The 25,061-nt window shown below is 41.2% G+C and overlaps 1 protein-coding gene across 1 annotated transcript; it reads right to left on the reverse strand.

Moving 5' to 3' along the window:
- HRH2 (histamine receptor H2) lies at nucleotides 1-23,603 on the reverse strand. Its single transcript, XM_070735837.1, has 2 exons — nucleotides 22,519-23,603; nucleotides 1-658 (listed from the first exon to the last, which is right to left on the reverse strand). Exons 1-2 carry the CDS (start codon nucleotides 23,601-23,603, stop codon nucleotides 472-474), a joined length of 1,272 nt encoding a protein of 423 aa, XP_070591938.1. The 3' UTR covers nucleotides 1-471.
- Between the last annotated feature and the right edge of the window lie 1,458 nt (nucleotides 23,604-25,061).

Raw genomic sequence — 25,061 nt, forward strand, 5'->3', positions numbered from 1 at the left:
TTTATTATTTATTATTTATTTATTACTTAGATTTGTATGCCGCCCCTCTCCGAAGACCCTTTGTAGATTAGCTCAAAGAAAAAGATAGTCTGAACAGTTGATGGCATTAAAAGTGAATTATTAGTAATATGCTGATAGTGTGGTTGTCAGAAGATAGAGCCCTAGGATTAATTTAACATTGGAGAGAGAAACTTCTGAAGTCTCCAGTGAAACCAGTATTTCTTTCCTCTACCCATGCACTTCTTCTTGGACAGGAATGATCTTAATAAAATGGTAGGATACAGATGAAATCACCTCCCCCCCACAGAGTTTGTATATTGAGAAACTCCTCTTCGTCTTCTTCCACATGTGTGACATGGCAGAGTCAACTGTCTTTACACGAAACATCATTCAAAAGTGAAATGTAAGACCTTCCAATCCCTCTTTGCGTGATCTTTCACATACATTCAATGCCACGGAAAACCTGTTGGCTTAAGAGAAAACACAATAGATAACAGTATGAGGTGCAGAGTGCTGCTCTGTGGTCTGTCCACTTGCTGTTGACTGCTCAAACACTGGGATCCACACGTTTCTCTTGGGCAGAACTTTGGCCAACCAAAGGCTTTGACAGATGGGCAGGATAGTAGAAGATGAGGTATCACAGGGTGAGTTCTGATTCCTACAAGGGAGAAGCAAAACCCAATTACAGATATGTGATTGAAGGTCATTCTCAATCATTTTCATATATTTTGTTTTAATGGTCCCATTTTCCAAAGTCTCTTCCTAGATCATATGTTTATTAATAAGAGGTATGATACAGACATTCTGAACTATAATTTAGCACCTCTTTACAGCTTTAGTTTTGTTTTATCACCCCTATGCTTTATATATGCTAATAATCCCCACATTAACACCCAGTTATTAATTTTTGCCACTTAGACATTCATACCCGGAAATATTCTTTTCATCCTGGCTTATGCATGCGATAGAAAATCACTTCCTGGGAATTTATTTATGACCCTTGATGCCTTCTGAATTTCTGTGCATATGAGCCAATATTACACTATTGTCATCAACATCATTACCACCAATCCATTATTTATTTTATATACGGTAGATTTTATTCATCTAATATAATTTTGAAATTGTCTAGGTATTTACATTCACCAATCAATTAATTAACAAATGAACTGAAAGAAATGCCAACATATTTTTCTTTGCCCTATGCCTGTCACTTTCTATATTTTTGGTGACATAAGACCTCTGCTATACTGCTAAAAGCTATGTGAATGCGATGGCTGGCTGGCTGGATAGATTGAATGATTGAAAATGGATGAAAGAACGAATGAGTGAGTGAATGAATATAAGTTATGATATTCTGATATAAGTTATTCCATGCTAGGAGGCTGCCTGAGTTGTTTACAAACATCACTTCTGGAATGCTCTATTAAATAATGAAAAGGTTAGTCATAATTTAATATATATCTATATTTATTGGATTTATATGTTGTCTTTCTCCGGAGACTCGGGGCATTTCACTTGCAAATTTTCTCACATGAACCAGAATTGACAAAGCTTCCTAACCAGAGTTAGGGAGAATGGACAAACAGTCCAGAACAGAACAATGATGGCTAATCTTCTTGCCATCATGTGTCAACAGCGGGGGGAGCATATCACCTATGGTGCCGATGCCTTAGGTTTGCCATCACGGCTCTAGGATGAGCATTTTCATATACTGTATCTCTATCTATGGGGCCAGAAGTGTTGAGTAGTGGTGTGCCTCAACAAACAACTTCAGAGTTGTAATAAAAACCGTGTATAAGAAAGAGGAACAGCTTATGAAAAATGGAACTACTCTACAGATGCTATGCACCAGTTGTGATTTGTAGCATTTTTTTAAAAAAACATCCCAAATCATAGAGGAAATGAAACATCAAGAACAAAATGGAAAAGTAAAAATTAATTTTTTTGAAGTTCAAATTTGAAATACTCTTTGTTATGGATGGGCTATTAAAAATAAATAAATATAAACAAATTTCATCTCTGCCTCAGGGAACTACTCAGAATACACAGAAGAATTTTAAAAAACCTGATGACCATCATCCATTTTTAACGATGAGTTATTTGAACAGTTTTATATCGCCTAATTGTGTTTATTGCTAGGCCTACTTAAAGATGTGAAGGGAAACAACTATAAATCAATCTGATGAAATAGTTCAATCTGTAGCTAAAGCCACATAATAGCTGTTTTATTGTTTGCAAAAAAACCTTTAAAGATATCTTTAAATGAAAACTTATTTCACTGAAATTTCATGTTCTCACAAACTACTTTTCTTCTTCTGCATCCACTTTTTCTATGGAGATCATTAAGGGCAAAAATGTTCTTTTGCTTAAAAGCAACATGAGATGCTTTCCAGCAGTTGATCTCTGACACAAAGATTTTGCAATCAGATTCAATTTTATGACTTGGAAATTTTCAAAAACCATAGAGTGGAGGAGAGCTTTTCATTGACATGAATCATAAATATGTATCTTTAGTTGAGTAAGTTAAAGTAAGTTGAGTCTTTTTGGGTAGTATGCAACTGATATATTGGAAAAAAATTATATCTACTGTATATTCAAGTATGCTCATTTCTATATTTTTATTTAAGAGATACTTGCACAGAAGAATCATGTGAATTGAACATCTTTATAAGTTACCTGTGCATATGACTGCCATTTGTACAGAGTACATGTCGGAAACTGTACAATTGCACTGATTCTCAATGATATATTTTATCATGTTTTGCTTCTTCATAATCTGGAAATTCCACCCACCCCCAATGCCACCTACAAATGTCTCCAACAGATACTCTGAGATTAGTTGGAGAATCTTGCTTATATTTCCACTGGTCAGTTTGTCTCACACTGTGGTAACCAACTGTAGGATCTTCTTCCATTAACTTATGGAAAATTTTCCCCAAGCCTGCTTGCCTAACTCCTCACTGACTTTTTCCAGAAAAGAACCAAAGTCTTTTTCAATCTGTTGATGAGATGAAAATAACTACTCCAAGCCCAGGAAGACTTAAAGTTTTCCCATTAATAGCTTATTTCCTTTTTCTCTGCTTAAAATGAACCCAATTTTAACATTTCTATTTATTGTTTTATGGTTTAATTTCAGACCCCTTCCTCCCCTCTCTGGGTAAACTACTGTGGCTCCTTTGGGAAATACGTTAATAAGCCTTAACAGTCTATCTATGCCTTTATTAAGCCATCAATATCACCCATTAAACATGACTGATTATGCTAATGACAGAACTCTTCCCATCTTCAGAATGAGATGCCCTTCCTTACTAAAACTTATTTAAGACATGCTTATTCCCTATAGGGCTTTATATCTAAGCCTTTTCCCCAGCTTTTGTGGTATGTCACTGTCTTTTGAAGGCAGATACAATATCTCTAATATTTGTTTTCCTTCTGTCCAATCATGCCTCACTCTCTGAGGTTTCCTGGAAAAGTCTCTGCAGTTTTCTTGATATGATTTTTCAGAAGTAGTTTGCCATTGCTTCCTTCTAAGCCCCCCCACTTTTTAAAGTGTATGACACACGTTAGCTAGGGATCACCAAGGTGACTGGCCGCCTCTCTGAAAGGATTTTTTTTCAGGCATTGTTATATATCAATGGGATGCCTGAATGCCGGTAGGCAATTTGGGGAGCTCCTTCCTTATCTCTACATGGTTTATTAGGTCACAGGAATCGAGCCACTGACCTCAGCGGTGCCTGGACCCAGCATCTTACCATGTGAGCCCCCTTCCTATGGCTGAGAGAGAGAGAGTAACTGCCTATATCTCTGTACCTGCATCATACACACATACCACATGAAATACTTAGCTAATGTTGAAACTGATAGAGAAACAAAACAGTCAAACTATCCTTGTGCCTTTGAAGGGGCTGATGTGAAGCAGAAGGGGGTATCAATGGTTTCTCTTTAGGCAAATGGCTTGAATCAAAGTCAAAACAGAGGACTATCCAAAGCTGAAGGCGAACTAGACTCCTGAGAAATCCCTTCTGAATCTTTTACCTTTTCAAATGTGAATGACATTTCACCCCAAAAGCTAAAATTCTGGGGAACAGACCAAATCTGGCCTCAGGAGCGAGAATTATGAGCTGGTCAAGCAGCTGGTCATATTCAAAAGTTCCACTTTTGCCCAAAATTGTCTTATTTTTTTATTCAAAAGCTGTCAGCCAGCCATTATGCTATCCATTTCTATGTTGAATGCGGTCAAAAGGTTGCTACCGGCTGTGACATTGATAATGGTGAGGTCAGTTGCATAAAAATCTAACTTTCAAGGCTGAAATGGTGGCAAATGATTTACTACATCTGCTAGGGTTTTTTTTAACAAGGGCTTCCAGAAAGTATATCCCTCAAAAACAGCTGCTGATAGCAGCACAGTCTTAAGTCACCCTTCCCAGCCGTGGCAAGGATTTTATTTGCATGAGATCTTGTGCAAAGCTACAGCTGCCTCGTGTGGGACCAGCACGACAATTGTATCTGGCTTTTAGTAGCAAGGTGACCTCTGTTTTTTTAATCCCTGTGACATTGTCAATAAAACCGAAGCAGAACAAAAAGAACATGTTATCAGGGTTGTGGGATGGTATGCAGAGGTGATTCTGACCTTCTTTTGTTAAGCACTGCCCAGGTTTTCCAGGCTCCCAGCAAATAACATCTTAATTGAATAACTGCATTTTCAGGTGTTGATTCAGGTTCCACCATTATTATGAATAAGACCCAGAAGCAGTTATTAGCTTCCATTATTGGGATTCTTTGCAGAGATTGAATGCCAATTGTATTTTGGACTTGCTAAAAGGAAGTTGCCCCAAATGTGGCAAATGATGAGATATTCTTAAAAAATAACAACAACCATCCAGTGAAAAACTCTGAGATGACTTTTGAACAGCCTAGTAAAACCACATGAGTTGATGAAAGGACTGAAGAAGATCACTGATAGTCCCAAGGGTGCTTTTCCAAAAGGCAACTGGGTTTTCTTGGGTTTTTCTTTGAAGATATTTCACTTCTCAGCCAAGAAATGTCTTCAGTTCAGTACTGAAGAAGTTTCTTGGATTAGGAACAAAATATCTTCAAATTAAAAACCAAGAAAACCCAGTTGCCTTTTGGAAAAGCATCTGTGAGATAAACATGATCTCGATGGTTGAAACTCTCAATAGACAAGAAGACAAGTAGGAAGCAGATGTTCAACAAGTAATGTCCAAGCATTTGAATCAAACAAACCAAACCATGTCCAATGCAGCTGAACCAAACAAACATGCAGATCTATGTTTTCTGAAAGGAGACTTCAAGGGATGGGATATTAAAAGGAGAAAGCAGGATTGAGTTACATGGCCATCTTTTTCTATCATATTCTGAATAAAGTAAAGGAAGTACTGCATTTTTTGCTCCATAAGACACACTTCTTTCTCCCCCAAAAGTGGATGGAAATGTCTTTGCATCCTATGGAGTGAATATTGCCGAAGCTCTGCCTACTGCCAGCCCCTATCCTTTGGCCTCTGCGCATCCCTTCTCTGGCCTCCACACATCCCATTTTCAGCCTCCGTGCAAAGCTCCACCCACCCACCAGCCCCTACACTTTAGGCAAGTGCAGGACTTTCTCAGAGGTCAAAAACAGGGCATGTAGAAGCCAAAAACAGGGCTTGTGGAGGCCAAAAATGATATGCACAGAGGTCAAAAATGGGACACGTGGAGGCTGAAAATGGGAGCATCTTATGGTCAGGTGTGTGCTCTCATGGAGCAACAAGTATAGTAATAAAACCTATCCTTGACATCATGATATTGTGATATTCTTTCAGTACTTCTCATTTAACAGAAATAGAATAGGGAATTGGGGGAGATATTATTTATTAATTATTTATTTTTGTTTCCCCAAAGCCTGATTTCCAACATTTGTTAGCCTGGATTTCTGAGTTCCTTTTTAGGGATGAAATGAACCTAACATGTGGTAGAAGAAAGAAGGGACATTTTAAAAGATTTTAGAAATCCTTCCCCATAAATTGAATTCCTTGCCCACTTCACTGGCAGCAAATCCTATTCAATTCCATTTTAGAACATTTTCATTTTTTAGAACATTATCATTTGATATTCATAATCCACAATTATGTATTCCAAAAAATCTGTTCCAAAATATTATAAGGACCACTGAAATGAAAAAAATCATAAAGATTGATCTCCCTCACTTGCAAAACTGTCATATTTTAATTAAGGAAAGTACATTGTGAAACGGTAAGATTTGGTGCATTCCATGTTATTAATCATTCATGTTCTTACGGATGTCCAACCGCACAACCCTTAACAATTTTGGGGGAAGAAATTTCTGAGATTTGCTGTTTGTGTAATTCTGTTTGTATCGTGCTGTTTGTAGTGTTTTTTCATGTGATTTAGGGTTGAAAGTCTAGAAGCGGATCTTTCATCATGTGCCAGAAGGGAACTGAATTCATTGGGTTTGGTCTGCATCACATTTCTGAAAATTGTACTTTCTGGAAATGAAAAATAAAGGAACCCAGCATTGGAAGGGGAGGAAGTGCTATTAAATACAGATGGGCAGAGTGCTCCATGAATTTGATAGTCATTAAATTTCAATGAAAAATTATTTATCAATTTCGGTTGAGGACAAAGTAACATTACACTAATTTGTAAAAACAGTTTATACTCATGCACATTCTCAGGCCTTCAAGAAGCTTTTGGGCTTCATATACAATTGATTCACTGCTCCTTCCTATAGGACACCTTCTATACACACTTTAAGATTAATACAATCTATACAATATCTATACAGCGCTTGACAAAAATCCTTGTGCATCCTGACAATAAGCATATCATAAACAATCACGAATCCCAGCGACCGATTAGGTCCCACAGAGTGGGCCTTCTCCGGGTCCCGTCAACTAAACAATGTTGGTTGGCGGGCCCCAGGGGAAGAGCCTTCTCTCTAGCGGCCCCGACTCTCTGGAACCAGCTCCCCGTAGAGATTAGAAAGGGCCCCTACCCTCCTCGCCTTTCGTAAACTTCTCAAAACCCACCTTTGTCGTCAGGCATGGGGGAACTGAGATATTTTCCCTGGGCCTATATAATTTATGTATGGTATGTTTGTATGTATGTCTTTTTAATAATGGGTTTTTTAAATATTTTAAATTGTAAATTATTAGATTTGTCACGAACTGTTTTATTGTATTGTGAGCCGCCCTGAGTCTACGGAGAGGGGCGGCATACAAATCTAATAAATAAATAAATGAATGAATGAATGAATGAATAAATAAATAAATAAATAAATAAATAAATAAATAAATAAATAGTAGATAATAAAATGATAATGGCCTCAGTGTAAAAGTATACTGTATTTTTCAGAGTATAAGGCACTCCCCCTAAAAGAGGCTGAAAATTTGGGTGTGTCTTATACTCTTAATGTAGCTTCTTTGAACCTTTTTTCCCAGTCCTAATGAGGTGCTAATGATCCTCCTGACTCTTCCTGGCTTACAGGCATTGCTATTCCATCTGAAAAAGCTTTTTTCAGCACTATTGGGGTGCTAATGAACTTCTCGGCTTGCAGGATTTTTTCATTGCTACTTTGAAGACATTTTATTCCATCCCTAAGTCTTTCCAGGTTTGTTTTCATTGCTACTCCCTCCCAAAATCATTTTTTGAGCATTAACGCAGGATTTGTTTTTGAGCATTAACTGCAGGATTTTTTCCAAAGAGGTTTTTTTCCCCAGCCCTAAGTTTTTGTAGACTTGTTTTCATTGCTACTCCCTCCAAAGATTTTTTCCCCATCCCTAATCAGAGGATAAAATGATGTGCTGAAGCTGACCAGACTAAGGATGCTAGCAGATGAATACCAGGTAGATAGATCCCCCCCCTATTTTCCTCCCTCAAAACTAAGGTGCGTCTTATACTCTGGTTTTTCTTATACTCTGAAAAATACGGAACTTAAATCTTATAACACAGGCCTTCAAACTTGACAAACTTGACAAACTTGACAACTTTAAGACTTGTGGACTTCAACTCCCAGAATTTTCCAGCCAGCATTTTCCAGTCCACAAGTCTTAAAGTTGCCAAGTTTGGGGACCCCTCTCTTATAAACACACAGATGGAACCAAAGGAATCTTTGCTACAGAAGAATAATAATGTCTGTTTCCTGAACTTCCGGTTTGCCTGTTGTGCTGTTTTTCACACTCCGGGGCTTTAGGAAGCTTTCCTGAACTTTCCAGAGTGCAAAAAACCAGCACAATGGGCAAACCAGAAGTGCGTTTTCCAAACTTCCAGTTTGTTCATTTGTCAGGGATTTTTTTTTTGCACTCCGGGGCTTTAGGGAAGCTTCCCTGAAGCTTCCAGAGGGCAAAACGTCCTTCTTCAAGGCCCAAAATCAGCTGGCTAGCACGTGTATGTGCTCTGGAGCTGACATAAGGCAACACCTCAAATGCCCTCTGATATGGCTCTGCATGCCGCCTGTGGCACACATGCCATAGGTTCGTCATCATAGTCCTAGAGCCAATGTTTTCAAAGCTGCTAACTTATTTTGTTTATAATTTTTCTTGTGAGCCTAATAAAGAAAAACAAGAGTCATCGTACTATTGCCCACATGGAGGCAGTAATTAACAAATATATTACAGAGAGACTAATGTGGCCTGTCAGATATAAGGGCCTGCAAAAAAAAAAAATTGAAGATTACTGTATTCTAAAACGTGATTTCTCAGATACTCACCTGAGGGACCCTAGGTTTTCCCCAGAAGATAATCTAAACTTTATCCTTCTGTTCTCAGTTTTGTCACAGTGACCACTCTTACTGGCCTCTCTGCAGTTTAAGGAAAAGGCCCAGAGCTGAAAAGGTTAAAATAAGAACGGGAGAAAGAGGGGAGAATGAGGGAGAACATTTGTCAGTGATGTAGAATAATAATAGTTTTAGGATATATTTGCTCATATAATCTTCAGGCTATTATTGCTGTACTTCAGCTGCTAAACTTGGTTCCATGAGCTCTGGTCTATGTCATTCAGTTCCAGACTCAAGAGGAACGAGTGAGGAAAATCAGAATTATAGATCAGAGCAGAACCGGTAATATAGTTATATTTGCAGGAAAAGTGAGCTTATTACTCCTCATTTCTGACAGGCCAAAGCAGCAATCTAAACATTGCCTCCAGGGTCAATCTGAACATATGAGCCACAGACCCTGTCCTGTATAAACTGGTTAGGGATGGAGATTGTTGGATCCTTGCAAGAATGAAGGACTGCAGACTAAGAGTAAGTAACGGTTCTTTTTATTAGAGCAGAAGGTAACGGTTTACAGAACGAAACAAGACAACAACCAAACATGGCCGTGCCTGGCAGCTTTATATACCCCGGGCTGCCAGGCTCAGCCAACCAATCACCTTGTAGTATTTTCCCGCCCAAGGAATATGGGGCGGGTACAAGGCCTAACTGTCCTCTGGACACAACAGATTAAAGGTGTGCAGCCTGTGTAAGAGGAAAGGGGTTTTGTTCTTTGCTATGCATTAGGTATCTTTTTCTGACAACGTTTTGCACCTTCACATGGGTTACTATTCAGATTATTGAGAATAAAAAAGGATGGACAACAAAAATATTCAGCTTTCTCCTTCTTACCTAAATGATAAGAAGGAAGCAACAGGTAACAAATGCTGCCTTTGCATAGAAGCTAATGAAAGAGTGGACTATGTAGTTAACTGCTACAAGAGGAACCCACAAACTGAATACAAACAACAGCAGGACTAGGTAGCAACAATGTTGCAATGGAATATCTGCTAGAAATACCACCTGCCTGCAAGCAAGAACTGTAGGGACCATAAAATAGACAAAGTAATAGAAAATGAGGAAGCTAAATTGCCCTGGGAATTTGGAATTCAAACATACAAATACCTGCCATATAACATCTTATACTTAAGTTGGTAAGAAAAACAAAAACATCTGGATAGTGGATGTTGCAATACAGTAGAACCTCTGGTCATGAACCCTTCTGATCATAACCAAATCGAGTTCTGACAAAAAAAAAAATCATTTCCCCCCCACAGCCAATTTCCCCTTCCACACTATTTTTTGGTAAGCATCAAATATTCAAAATTAGTTCAAGTCATGACCAAATTGATTTGTGACCAAAGTTATGGAATGAATTATGGTTGTGACCGGAGGTTCTACTGTATATGGAAACAATAGAAGAGAAAGAAATTATAACAAGTGAGGCCTTAGTTAACCATAATGTTTAATGCAGAACTCGTGCCAGGCAGGCAGGTACAGGCTTAGAGCAATAATAATACATCCAGTCTTATATAGCACAAACAGGCTGAGGCAGGAACCAATCCGTAACCCGTAACTTTCCCGCTTACAATGTAACTGGGGATACGCGCCCTATCAGCACCTTGGATAGGGATGCCTATCGCACGGCTCTAACCGGCCGGCTGTTACTAAGCAGACACAGCACTCCTATCCCCTTGAATAATACATACATAATCCTTCAAATATGCAGGTTTGGAACGAATTCTTTCCGAGCGCCGAGGCTCGCCTGGAGAATCTACCCTAGGCTCTGGGTGAGGTTCCCTTGTTTCAAAGTCAGGAGTCGGAACACTCTCTGCCCGCGGAAATTCCGCTTTGGCTGGCTCCTCAGCATTCCTTACTGGCAGACAATACTCCTTGCAAGCGGTTTCATGCTGATCGGGGTTATAATCTCCGTTCCGTTCACCCCCTCTGTCCAGACGGATCTGGTCCAGGTGTCTCTTCCAAATCCTACCATCGGTTAAATCTATCTCGAAAAACCGAGGCCCCAGCTCTCGGCTTACCCTTCCTCTTTCCCAATTCCACCCCCCGGAGTACGAGCGCATGAACACGGCAACTCCTACTTTCACCTCTCTAGCTGGGGGTTCTGGCCAGGGAACAATCTGGGAATACCACGGGCGCACCCTGTCTAATATAATCCTAAGCTTGCGACCCATTAGTAACTCCGCCGGGGTCTTACCCATAGCCACACAGGGGGTGGCATGTTGTGCCAACAGCAAATCAGCCAGCCTTGCCTGCCAGGAACCTTGTGGCATCTTTTTGAGGGCATCCTTCACTGACCGAACTGCCCGTTCAGCCTGACCATTACTAGCCGGATGCCACAGCGATGTTAATGCATGTCTGATGCCAGCTGACGCCAAGAATGATTCAAACAGTAGCGCAGTAAACTGCGGGCCGTTGTCCGAGACCAGGAGGTTGGGGAACCCATGCGTGGCAAATAGTGTCATTAAGGCATCTATGATGGCCTGGGACTGAGTTGACTTCAGGTGCACGACCTCCACCCATTTGGAATGGGCATCCACGATAATTAGGAATGTCTGTCCCATGAAAGGGCCGGCTAAATCTATATGTATGCGAGCCCACGGCCCGGCAGGTGGTTCCCATGCTAGCGGCTCGGCCCGGGGGGGTAATGGATGACTCTCTTGGCATGCAGCACACCCCGCCACCTGTTGTTCCACTTCCTTGTCCATACCTGGCCACCAAACGTAATCTCGAGCTAGACTCTTCATGCGCACAATGCCAGGGTGGCCTCTGTGCAGAAGTGCCAACACCTGGCTGCGTAGCCTTCCAGGAATAACTACCCTGCACCCTCTAAGCAGGATCCCTTTCTCTACGGAGAGCTCTGTCCTGCATCTGAAAAACGGGACAAAAACTTCTGCAGGGGTGGCTGAGGGCCATCCCCTCAGTACCCATTGCCTTACCTGGGACAAAATGGAATCCCGCCCTGTCTCCCAAGCCACTTCGGGTGCAGACAAGGTAACGGCTCCTTCAGAGAGAGAGAAAACAGAGCATGCTGGAGCGGGGTCAACTAAAACATCTGTCAAGGGACATCTACTGAGGGCATCTGCGTGTGCTATGTGGCGCCCAGGTTTGTAAGACAGGGTACAACAATAGTTAGCTAAAAAGACAATCCAACCTGACATTCTGGGGGACAAGACAGTCGGACTCTGTCGGGTGCCAGACAATAGCCCCAATAATGGTTGGTGATCGGTTACCAGTTCAAAATGCCGGCCATTCAGGTAATCGTGGAAACGTCGGACCCCTGCTATCAATGCCAGTGCTTCCTTGTCTATGTGTCCATAGTTCCTTTCTGCCTTGTCCAGGGTGCGGGAAAAAAACGCCAAGGGGGCTTCTGCTCCGTTGGGCAGTTTGTGGCTCAAGAATGCGCCCACCCCATACTGTGAAGCGTCACAGGTGAGCACTAAGGGCAACCCAGGTGAGTATTGGGCCAGAACATTGTTAGAGGTGAGTATTGCCTTAACCCCTTTGAATGCAACCTCCTCCCTTTCACCCCAATGCCAATTTGAATGCTTGTCCAATAACCGGTGCAATAACCGGTGCAAAGGTTCGGCCACCGACGCCTTATGTGGAATAAAGACCGCATAGAAGTTCAGAAGACCCAAAAAGGCCTGGAATTCAGCCTTGGATGTTGGCCTTGGGACGTCCCTGATCGCCCGTGTCTTCTCAGGGGTAGGATGGATTCCCTCCCCATCCACAGTGAACCCCAGGAATTCCACCTTAGGGACCCCAAATACACATTTCTTGGCTATCAGTTTAAGCCCCGCATCCCTGAATTTGGATAATACCTTCCTTACTCTTAACATCAATTCGTCTATGGAACTCCCCGATACCAGAACGTCGTCAAAATATGGGACCGTTCCTTCAAGCCCATATAATAATCTTTCCATCAACCCCTGGAAAATCCCTGGGGCTATGGAGACCCCAAACTGCAAGCGATGACATTTGAAGACCCCCCGGTGGGTGATGATTGACTGGGCCTCCGCGGTCAGGGGGTTGACGGGGAGCTGCTGATAAGCTTGAGAGAGATCAAGCTTTGCGAACACTCGACCCTTACCCAGGGTATGCAGTAACCGCTGCACAACTGGCAGCGGGTATGAATGGTGGGCCAATGCTTTGTTCACGGAACACTTATAGTCCCCACACAACGTGATACCCCCATCCCCCTTGAAGGCAATCACCACAGGGGTCTCCCACTTGGCCTGGTCTACCGGTTCCAAAACCCCTTGGGCAATCAACCTGTCCAGCTCAGTGTCCACTTTCGGGCGGAGGGGAATGGGAACCCGGCGGGCTTTTAAACGAACCGCCGGAACTTGGGGATTTAAACTAAATGAAATAGGGGTTCCCGTATAACATCCCAAACTGCCATCAAATACTGAAGGGAATTCCCATGCCAAAGTCTCAAATCCCCCAGATTCCTTAACTGCATTTACCCCCGTAACAGAAAGTCCTAGTGACTTGAACCAGTCCAATCCTAAAAGGTTAGAGAACGGTCCATTTACCACAATCAGTGGCAATCTGCCAGCAAAAGTTTTGAAGTGGACCGCAAAACGACCCTCTCCCAGAACCGGAATCGGTGCTCCTTGGTAGTCCTTCAAATGTAAAGTACATGGCTGCAGGCGACTTCTGCTCATAGTGGGGAAACAACGTTTAAGCGTGGCCCAAGAAACTAACGAATGGGCAGAGCCAGTGTCCACTTGCATAGAGCACCTCGACCTACCCAGTTGAACCTCAACCGAAATTTTCTCCGTGGAGGCAGACGTCTCCCTGACATACGTGGTAGCCAAACGTGGCTGGCTGTAGACGGCGTTGCAATCCTCGCGTCGACTTGAGGAAAATTTCCGCTGCCATCGGGGAGTGAAACCTTGGGGCTCTCGCTGCTCCCTGGTTGCGGCTGGAGAAGATCTGCGAGAACGGCAGACCTGGCAATGTGGCCCTTGGCCCCGCAATGCCAACACGCTGAGTCTCGGGAAGGGCAGCTGGACCTGAAATGATTACCCCCGCACCCCCGACAAGGTGACAGTGGTGGACGGGGACGTGCAGGAGGCAGGTCTCGGCTCCGACTAGCCGCCAGCTTACAAACATCTTCCTCCTCTGCCCCAAGACTGCCTTCCTCTTCTGGGGAAACCTTGGCCTTTTCTGCTGTTCCCGTTCCTTTTTGAGTGACATTTACGGCGCTGTCCATGGCAGCCAGCGACTGCGTTGACAGCTCGAAAGCACGAGCCTCCGCTAGCGCCGCCTGAAATGTCAAATCACGGATGGCCAGGAGGCGCCGCTTAAGGCGACCATCTCTCACCCCGAAAACTAACCTGTCAAACAGATAATCATTAAGATCAGCAAACTCACAGTATAGAGCCGCTCGGCGTAGAGCGGCCACATAGTCATTTATCGACTCTCCCTCAGCTTGGTTCCGCTGATAAAATTTGTAACGCCGCGCACACCGCGAGGGCGCTGGGGCATAATGGTCCTGTAAAGTCTTCAAGAAATCTTCCCAAGAAACATCGTGGATGGAGATTGGGGCAAACAATGCTCGGGCCATCTCGAACATCTCGGGGCCGCAAAAACCGAGAAAATAACCGGCCGGCTGTTACTAAGCAGACACAGCAGAAATGGAGAAAAATCACAAACTACAAAGACCTGAAGATAGAAGTAAAAAGACCATGGCAGAGGAAAACAAAAGATTGCCATTTATTATTACCAATAATGCAAATCCAAAACATTTGGAAGAACACTTGAATACCATTGACATTGAAAATATCAAAATTGGTTGATTGCTAAAGGCAGCTTTACTTGGAAGAGCTTACATCATGTGATGACACTTTTAAGACCATCAGAGAATGACACCTGCCTATCCCAGTCCTTGGGAAGAGCTTGATACTGTGGATACAAATACTAAATCCTGACTAAACTCTTGGCTGACTGTACAACCAACCATAATAATAAGAGTAATATATTACAAACACTTGGAACTGGACATCAAGTCCTAGGTGGAGGAGTTAGAAAAACCGGCTGTGCTTAGTTTGGAAAGTAAAACAACATTTTTACTTCTCCAAACTAAAGAGCTTAGTTTGGGTAAGAGACAGCATGTTTCTGATATCAAAAAGCAATACAGAATAGGGAATAAATGTACTCTTTGTTGTCTTGAAAGGGATGTCCAAAACCAATGGGGAAGTAGAACCTGTGGGGAAGTAGATTTAGGTCATATGTGTCAAACTGATTCAGGGCATATATATGTCAAACAGTGGGAAAAGCTGCCTCTTGAAATGTATGTTTTCTTTATTGGAGGTTTTCAAAAATATGTTGGACAGTTTATGAAATGCTTTGGCACAGTGTTTCTCAACCTTGGCAAGTTGAAGATATTTGGACTTCAACTCCCAGAATTCCCCAGCCAGCATTCACTGGCTGGGGAATTCTGGGAGTTGAAGTCCAAATATCTTCAACTTGCCCAGGTTGAGAAACACTGCTTTAGCAGATCCTGCATTGTTCAAGGAATTGAACTAGATGACTCCCAACTTTATGAAAAATTAGATGAGAAATTGAAGAGCATGAAGCTCTGACAATTAAGTCAAGTTACAGACTCAGTTTGCTGTTTAGAAATGCAGAGTATCATATTAAACTTCATGCTAGCTCATTTTGTTTCTGAAAATTAAATATGAATATGCCTTTGGGATGATTTTTTTGCCATTTCCATTGCTTTTTATTCAGACATCTCTATGGATATTTCAATATTATTCATGTAAATTCTAGAATAACCATTTATGGATTGCTAAAATCAAATCTCAAGAAGTATGAAGCCTTCATAAAGAAGGTTGAAGAAAAAACCCGATTTGGATAAAATGGATTCATGACAATTTATATGTATATATAAATATACATTTAGGAGTGATTGCTAAGCATTAAATAAAAATATGATACATCTCCTTGTTGTTGAGTAAACTGCCCAATGAGTCATATGCCAGCTGCTTTGTATGCTGCCCAGATGTTAACTGTGGTTAGCTATCTTCAAGAATCTACATCAAAACAAGATATGCCTTCAAAGATGCATGGCCTTCAAACAAACACTTTTCCTCTTTTGGACAAATGGAGGCTTAGGAGAAGAAAAAGTCTCCCCTTCTAATCTATGATGGGGAGCATAAATGCATATTGTAACATCTTTTTCTGGTAGTTTTTAGCACTGAACAGAGAATAATGATTGGCATATTTATGACATCCACTGCTTATTACATTCATTCCCTTCAGCTAGGCATCCTTCTGTGAATGCACAGCTTATGTGAACTTAAAAGCCTTCCAAAACTGACATGCCCTTTTGACTTCAAATATTTCGAAAAATTTGCAAGCAAAATTCTTGTTGCAGGGATAAAGCCGGCCAATTAACCCTCCCAAACCCAAAATACATTCCCACCAGCAATCAACACCTAGATAAGAATAGATTAACACTAAGATTAACATCAGTCCAACAATCAAGAAGTGAACAATATCCCAATAAAAAAACTGACAAACAAGCCAATAGTAAACAGCCCAACCCCCAGACATTCAGCACCAAGACTACTTTTGTCAAGACTGATAGGACACACCACGAGAACATAACTTGAAGGCAGTATCAGGATACTACCAGAACCGGGGGGCGGGGGGATGCCACACCAGTAGCAGTACCAGTGGTGACCAGCAGGCTTGCACGCACATCAGAGCAAGATTTGGCTTCTGTGCATGCGCAGAATGTGAGGACGGGCGCATGATTTTGGCAATTTTCTGAGATCTTTTGCTTTCACACATGTGCAAAAGCAAGAAATTCACCCAAATCTCACACGCTTGTGCATCTTCTTGCAATATTTGCTTCTTGTGCATGCGCAGAAGCTAAATCTTGCTCCGCCATGCACGCCCACTGGACAAGCGTGTGAACCCACCAGTCATCCAAAGCTGTGCGCACATCAGCACCGGTAGCGGTGTAAGTTGGAACCCTTCTCCCTACAGTCTATGGAGAATGTCAGTCATCCAGGTCATGGTTGTCCCAAAGGAGCTTTTTATCAAGCCTGATCACATAGATTTGTAGCTGGGTATCCAGCTGCTACTGTATTTCCTTGAAAATAAGACCCTGTCTTATATTTGTTTGAACCCAGAAATAAGCGCTTGACCTTATTGCCATGTGTTCAAAAGCCCGATTGGGCTTATGATCAGGGGATGTCTTATTTTGGGGGGAAGCAGGGAAAGGGGGGACATGATCGAAACATTTAAATATGTTAAAGGGTTAAATAAGGTTCAGAAGAGAAGTGTTTTTAATAAGAAAATGAACACAAAAACAAGGGGGAACAATCTGAGGTTAGTTGGGGGAAAGATCAGAAGCAACGTGAGAAAATATTATTTTACTGAAAGAGTAGTAGATGCTTGGAACAAACTTCCAGCAGACGTGGTTGGTAAATCCACAGTAACTGAATTTAAACATGCCTGGGATAAACATAGATCCATCCTAAGATAAAATACAGGAAATAGTATAAGGGCAGACTAGATGGACCATGAGGTCTTTTTCTGCCATCAATCTTCTTCTATGTACTGTATAAGAATTATCCTCGACCTCTACAGCTACCAGGGCCACAAGAAGAACCCAGTTAGCTGTGCTTACAACTGTGTATAATGACACATTTTATTTTATTCCATTAAATGAGACACTCTGATTACAGCATACTGCCCATTTCCATCAGCTATAAGTATACTTGAGTTCATTCTATATCTATATAATAAAAGTACAGCTGCTCTTTGTTTGGATATTTACTGCTTCAGTTCTTTTTTCCCCTTTTTTTGTAAACTGCATCTGTGAAAGACAGATAACAGCAATGTGTCCAAATTGTCAGAGACATTGTTTTCAAGAGAAAAATACAACAAGATTTTTAGCTAGATAAAAGGTTTGCTCTTGACAAGTGAAGGTTCTCATATGTCAAAGATAATTCCCATTCTTCACTGTGGTTGTGAATGGTTGAACCATTCTGTGAAGACTGGCCAGCTCTATGGCAGTGAAGGGATGCAAAAGTTTTTACCACCACACTGTGAGCGTGTCTTATTTTGTGGGTGTGGCTTGCTGGCCATGTGACCAGGTGGGAGTGGCCTAACAATCATGTGACCGGGGTTGGCTTAAAGGTCATGTGACTGGCTTAAAGGTGGCCAAGTTGACATCACTCACATCAGGGGTTTGGGTTAGGGTGCCTGGCCTCTCCTCACCACAAAGAGATACAGTTTCCCTATCTATTTACTATTATTGAACATCCAAAATATACTATTTAATTCTATGTATATATGCCATATGTGTACATATATATTACACACAAAAATATACATTATCTACTATATAAACTGTATGTGTATGTACACACACACACATGCACAGCTCTTCTAAAATTATACACATTCAACCTCATTTACTGCGATAGAAAAACATACCCAGAGCCTGGAAGGGGGAAAAAGAAAAAAAATTCAAAATTTTCTAGTGGTTCTGCATACCTGACCAAAAATTTTCTACCAGTTCTGTGTACCTGACCGTACCAATAGGAGCCTAATGTTTTTAGCTTTATATTTATCACAACTTCTTTTAGATAAAAACAATACAGCAAATAACTGGCTTTCATTTCTAAAGCAAAGCAAGCATCCAAACATGGTCAAATGGATATTTTAAAGAGTGATTATCACCATGGCATTCAGCAACATCTGGACCCATTCTGACAGTTAGAACCCAAAGCATCTTCAGAAGATGAGAACTATCTTTTTTTACCCTCTCTCTTTAAGATCAAGCAGCAGAATCAACTTCTTGGTATCGCCTGAAACCTGATAGCAAAATAAACATTAAATGCCAAATGGAAAGTGAGGCTGTAGTGTTCTGATCAAAGTATCTCTTTGAAAGATCTGAAATTCCTAAATGCTTTTGGGAAGCAACAGCCCACTTCTTTTTCTGGACCTTTAGAAATTCAATCTCTCTAGAATAAAAATAACCAGAGCTGCCTATGTTGTTTTCAAGATGTTTATTTAATTAGGGGACTAAGAATTGAAATGTTTCACTTGCTCTTTTTAATTAATCACTTTAGGACGTAAAAATAACTTACAAAATAGTTTTGAATATGTCAGACAAATGGACTAAAAAAACCAGAATGAATTTTAAGAGAAATATGCATATATATATATATTTACTTATGAAATCAAAGGCCTAGATTTTGAAACATAGCTAACAAGAAACTGAGTTAGCAGTTTCATGCAGCTGCAAAAAAAGCAGAAGCAATTCTAAGTTGTATCAGAAAATATAAAACTTAGAAAACAATTGCTCTACTTGGGTGTTTCTCAAACTTGGCAACTTTCAATTGTGTGGACCATAACTCCCAGTATTTCCCAGCCAACACTGGCCTGGGTACCACACTGTAGAATAGAGGAAAAAAAAAAGAACAGATTCAGAGTATCTACAAGGAATGCCAGAGGACTATGTAGAGAACTGAAGAAACTGAGAGGGATAAGACTCAAAGAGAGAATACTCACAGAGGATATAACAGTGTTTTTTCATATATAAAAGGAAGCCAAATTCTTTTATCTATTATTTCAATGTATAGGATAAGGATTCATGGTTTTCAGTTACAGAAAGGGAAATTCTTACTGAATATTACAAAATCCTGCTAGTGGAAAGAATGGTTAATCACCCAGCAGTGGTGGAATTTTCTTCAATGGATGTGTTTCTGGAGGTTAGCAATTGGTTGGAATTTAAGTTCTGCACTGGGCAGGGTTAAGGTGAGAAGGAAATCAGATGGTCTAGAAAACAATTAGCAAATAGGTAAATCCTTGGTGCAGCAATTAAAGGAGGTGGCCAGGGAACCTTAAAGTTTGTGACAGTTGTCAGGTAACAATTGTGGTGGTGGGGTGAAACAGCATGACCTCAGAACTGGAAAAGGTTGGTCTATTTCCCAATTCCTAGAGAGGGAGATTTAAAGAGAACATATGATCATCTAGCTAATTTAGAGAAACAGCAAGAGAACATTAAAAATAGCTCTATTTTTTGTAGACAACTTCAAAACTGTTGATAGTCCTCATCATTCAAGGTTTTGGAAGTCTCTCAAAGCAGTGGATATACCACAACATTGGACTTAAAAAAAGAAAGAAATACTTACAATGACCAGGAAGGCACAGTGAGATGGAATTTCCCTACTCTGTCACTACCCTCTCATGGTGCTTGGAGGTTGTTGGGACCTGGATGGGGGACAACAGAATTTGAATGAACTTTGGCAAGACTGAATGACTTTGGGTGCATGGAACATCAGGATCTGGGTTTTTGTCATTCTTACTTCTGGATGGGGTTGCATTAGGGGTTCAGACCCAGTTTTAAACTTAAGGGTTCTCCTGGACTCATGTTTCCTGCTCAAAGAGGTGGCAGGTATATTTGGGCGAGTTTTGTACAACTCCAGTTTGTGCACAGTTGCAACTTTTCCTGGCTAATGACTAAGTTACTGAAGTTCTAGTCACTGTTGGACTATTGCAATGTGCTCTATTATGGGGATATCCTTGAAAGCCATTTGGAAATTTCAACTGGTGTAAAGTTGGAGCCCCTAACAGGGCCCATATTATACCTCTGCTCCATGAACTTAACTGGCTACTGGTCTTGCTTCTGAGTGCAGTTCAAAGTGTTGGTTATGACCTTTAAATCCTTAATTACATACTGTAGGTCTAGACTACCTGATGAACCATTTTGTTCCACTAGGACAGTGATGGTGAACCTATGGCACAGGTGGCACGCGGAGCCATATCTGCTGGCGCACAAGCCATTACCCTAACTGAGCTCCAATGTGCATGTGCATGCTAGCCAACTGATGTTTGGCTGGCCGGGAGGCTCTGGGAGGGCTTTATTGGATTCCAGAGAGTCTCCGGGGGGAATGGGAGAGGGCATTTTTGCCTCTGGAGTCTTGTCTTCCGTAAAGTTCTTAAGACCCATCTCTGTCGTCAGGCATGGGGGAACTGAGACATCTCTCCCGGGCCTATACAGTTTATACATGGTATGTTTGTGTGTATGTTTACTTTTAGTAATGGGTTTTTTAGTGTTTTTTAAATTATTAGATTTGTTTTTACATTGTCTTTGTTGTTGTGAGCCGCCCCGAGTCTACGGAGAGGGGCGGCATACAAATCTAATAAATATATAAATAAATGAATGAATGAATGAATGAATGAATAATGGGCCTACTGGGCCCACCAGAGGTTGTGAAGTGGGCTGTTTTAGGCTTCCAGAGGGCCTCCGGGTGGGCGAAGGGAGGCCATTTGTGCCATCTCCAGGCATTGAATTATGGGTGTGGGCACTTGCACATGTGCGATAGCACATGCACACACACTTTCGGCACCTGAGGAAAAAATTGTTTGCCATCACTACACTAGGATAAGCCTGTCCTACTTGTGCCAGCAGAGAGGCCCTATTATGGATCCCATTGGTCAAAGAACTTTGACTTTTGGGATCTAGACTTTTTGACTTTTGGGATCTAGAAAAAGACCCTTCTCTGCCATGGTGCCTGTCCTTTGGAATATTCTCTCTCTGGTAATATCTGCCCCCACTGTCCTACCCTTCCACAGGAGCCTGAAGACTTGACTCTACCATTTGCCCTGGGATCAAATGGGAAAGTTCCACAATTGGAGGTGGCTGTTGGATTGATGGCAGACTCGCCCTCTCCTCTCTCTGCTCTTCATCCAGCCATCTTTTTGCTATTCCTTTAATGTTAAGAAAACAAGTTACTGTATTTTTAGACTATAAGACACTCTGGACTATAAGACGCAGCTACCTTTTTTGAAGAGGAAAACAAGAAAAAAATCTGCCTCTGTCTCCCAGCAATTTGTCTCCTTGCAGCAAACAGCAAGCAACCTCTTTGAGCTTCACTTCGTTTCAGTTTTGGCACAGCCTGATTAGCACAAGGGTAAAAAAATCTGTGTCTGCCTCCCAGCAATTTACTTCCCTGCAGCAAGCAGCCCATTTCAGCTTCAGCACAGCCTGATTAGCACAAGCAGCTGATTATAGGTGGCAATAGGCAATGGCAATACCTGCAGCCTGAAACAGCTGATGGTCAGGAGCTGCTTGGGTTAATCAGGCAAATGAAACAGGCTGATTTGCTGTTTGCTGCAAAGAGGCAAATTTCTGGGAGGCAGATTTTTCTTCTTGTTTTCTTCCAAAGGGAAAAGGATGGGGGGCCGGTGGTTGGGCATGGCTACATTTGGTGTATAAGATGCACCCAAATTTTCACCCTCTTTTGGGGGGAGAGTACATCTTATAACTCTGAAAAATATGGTATGTCAGGTGGGAAAACATGAGCAATTTAAGATGAATAAAGTGACAATAGAAGTAGTTGATATTTTCTAGATTAAACAAGATGACCGATACTGGAGGGAAGGGGAGGGGAAATTATATAGCAGAAGGCAGTATTTGTGAGACACTCATGAACAACTTCCCAGATAGAGTATTGCTGTTTCATTTGGCCAGCTTACCTGGAGATGGGAGCTGCTCTACATTTAGGCAATATAAAACTACCCACAAACAAATCTAGCTGACCAGATTGTAGTTTATAGGTCACATTGCTTTCCTCAAGGCTGCCAAAGGGTCGCAATTCCTTCTGACCCAGGGGCCATTAAACAGGATGCAAAAGTTTTCTTTTGTCTCTAATGCAACCTCAATAATAATTCAGCATTTCAGAGAATATTACCTTTCTATGGTTTCTTTGATTAGAGGCTTCACTTTCCCATTCATTGTATGTGTCTTTAGATGTTTATTTTCATATAGATTTGTCATCAGAGTGCAGGTCTTGTCTCTCATCTCATGAGATATAGAAGTTTCTCTGGTATCCGGTCTCATTCGACGACATTTGAGCAACCTCTGATAAGCTGTCCGGAAGTCCCTATTCAGGGCAGCATACAAAATGGGGTTCAGAGCTGAGTTGGCATAACCCAGCCACAAGACAACAGTCATCAGTGGGTCACATACTGCACCCATCACACCTCGGTATGTGAACACAGTAAAATAGGGAAACCAGCATATAATGAAGGCTCCCATCACAGCTGCAAGCGTCACAGTGGCTTTGTGTTCTTTCACCGTGGGCAATATAGTTCTGTCGGTCTTGCAACAAGTGCTGTGGTTGATCCTCTTAGCTTGTTCCCTGGCTATTTTAAATATCCGGTAGTAGGTGATGCACATGATAAGTAAGGGGAGGTAGAAAGTTAGCAAGCCGTCCACCAAAACATATGTGGCATTGACTTCCAATTTGCACTCTTGCTTCCCGTTCAATTGATTCTGGTTCTGGATGGTTGTGTCATTGGTATTCCATCCCAAACTGATGGGTAAGAAAGAAACCATAAGGGACACTACCCAGATGAGAATTAAAGCTACAACAACTCGTAAAGGAGTGACCACAGCATTGTAGCGGAGGGGTGCTATAATAGCATAATAGCGATCCAGGCTAATGATGAAGAGATTGAGAATGGAAGCCGTGCATAGCATGACATCCAAGCTGATGTAGACATTGCAGAAAGTAATGTTCATGAGCCATTCATGGGAGGAGATCTCATAGAGAGCTGAGAAGGGTAAGACCAGTAAGCCTAGTAGCAGGTCCGTAAAGGCCAACGAGACGATGAAACAATTAGTTAGGCTGCGAAGCCGTCGAGTGAGATAGACAGCCAAGCATACCATCACATTACCACATACAATCACAACAATAAGGACTGTGAGAACAGCTCCAATCAGCACCTTTTCCAAAAGGCAGAGAGAACCATCTGTAATGTTTGTGGAATTCATGCTGGCTTCATAATGCCACTTCACTTTTCGTCCATGGAGACTCCTGTGGCAGCTGCCACACAGAAACTTAGGAAGAATCCAGTCCAACTATTTTCTTTCGCCCATCTTTCAATCGGTTCCCATGTTGCAACCAATGGGATAATATGAGAAAGACAGATGGTTCTGAACGATTGTCTAACAATCAGATGTTTTTTCCCATTACGTAGCTATGAGCACAATGAAACAAATTGAAACCTGCTCATTTTTCCCCAGAGGAATCTTTGCTTGGTTAATAGTTACAAAAAAAGACTGGAACATTTACTAATAATGTTCATATAAATGCATGATAAATTTTGACAGAATAGTTTATCATTATTTATCAGTCCATGATGGCTAAATCAAATATCCACATTTAGTGGCAGTATACATCTGACAACAAGCTATACAGAAAGGCTGTTGCTTTTACACACTGATTTGTAGATTTCTTGGAAGTATTTTGTTTGGCTTCTGTTTAATCTGCAGTAAAGCTCCTTTCTTTCTTCAGATTCCTTTGGCTTGGTTTGCAGCCGCTTGTTTTTCATCACTCTAAATTTCTTCTTTTCAATGAGATTATTAATAACAGGATATGTTGCTTGATTTTTTGGGAGATAACCAAATATTGCTTCATAGACCACATCAAAGAAGGACGGGAAAGGTCCTGGATGTTTAATTCTTTTTAGTAATGTTCCTATTTAAATTTCCTCAATGTAAGCGGAAGTAGTTGAAGAGTAGGACATATTTCATGCCTTTCTTTGATAGAATCTGGAAGGAAGAATTAAGAATTAAGTGATTTATTCAGAAGACGGTTTTCATTATTAAGCATGTGAAAATATAAATGCTTTTTAAAAAAACCAGGATCAGAATCTGCAGGGCAGGTAGGTACAAAGTAAAAAAAAAGATGGCATGTTTCACAGAATCAGTGCAAAGATTTTGTACATCTGGTTTAATATTGTTGTTCTGGGAAATAAGTGTGGAATGAAATTTTTAGGAAGGCTAGATTATTTGAAACAGATGTAGGCTGCCAAATATATATAAAACTTCACAAGTTTCCCTCCCTAAATTCCATAGAAATCCATGTTTTTGAGCTAAACTTCATATGAAAACTACATTATTATGAATAGTGTATATGACATTGTTGGGGTTTCAATCAAAATGTTTTTAAAATCATATATGACTTTTTTTTTGCTCCCCACCCTCCAACTGAATATGTTGTAACATGCAGTAAATTTATATCTTATTAATGAAGAATATTCATAATTCCTTACAACCTCTTGATTATTGTGATATTTGCTGGCAAGGAGAAAAATATATTGGTAATAGTTCCATTTTTAAAAAGAGTCATGAATCCAACCACTTATCTAGAAAACTCACAAACATTATCATGCAATTACTATAACAAGAGACAGAAGATGAAAACTGATGTTCTTATTCTTTAGATGT

The sequence above is a fragment of the Erythrolamprus reginae genome, chromosome 2 (assembly GCF_031021105.1).
Source record: "Erythrolamprus reginae isolate rEryReg1 chromosome 2, rEryReg1.hap1, whole genome shotgun sequence".
Lineage (NCBI taxonomy): Eukaryota > Metazoa > Chordata > Lepidosauria > Squamata > Dipsadidae > Erythrolamprus > Erythrolamprus reginae.

What these genes read in the sequence shown, in the direction of transcription:
- HRH2 (XM_070735837.1), bottom strand. Translation starts at nt 23,603, where the DNA reads ATGAATTCCACAAACATTACAGATGGTTCTCTCTGCCTTTTGGAAAAG. An exon ending in ATCAAAGAAACCATAGAAAG is followed by an intron (nt 659 to 22,518) that starts GTAATATTCTCT and finishes TCTCCCTTGTAG; the next exon opens with GAATCAGAACTCACCCTGTG.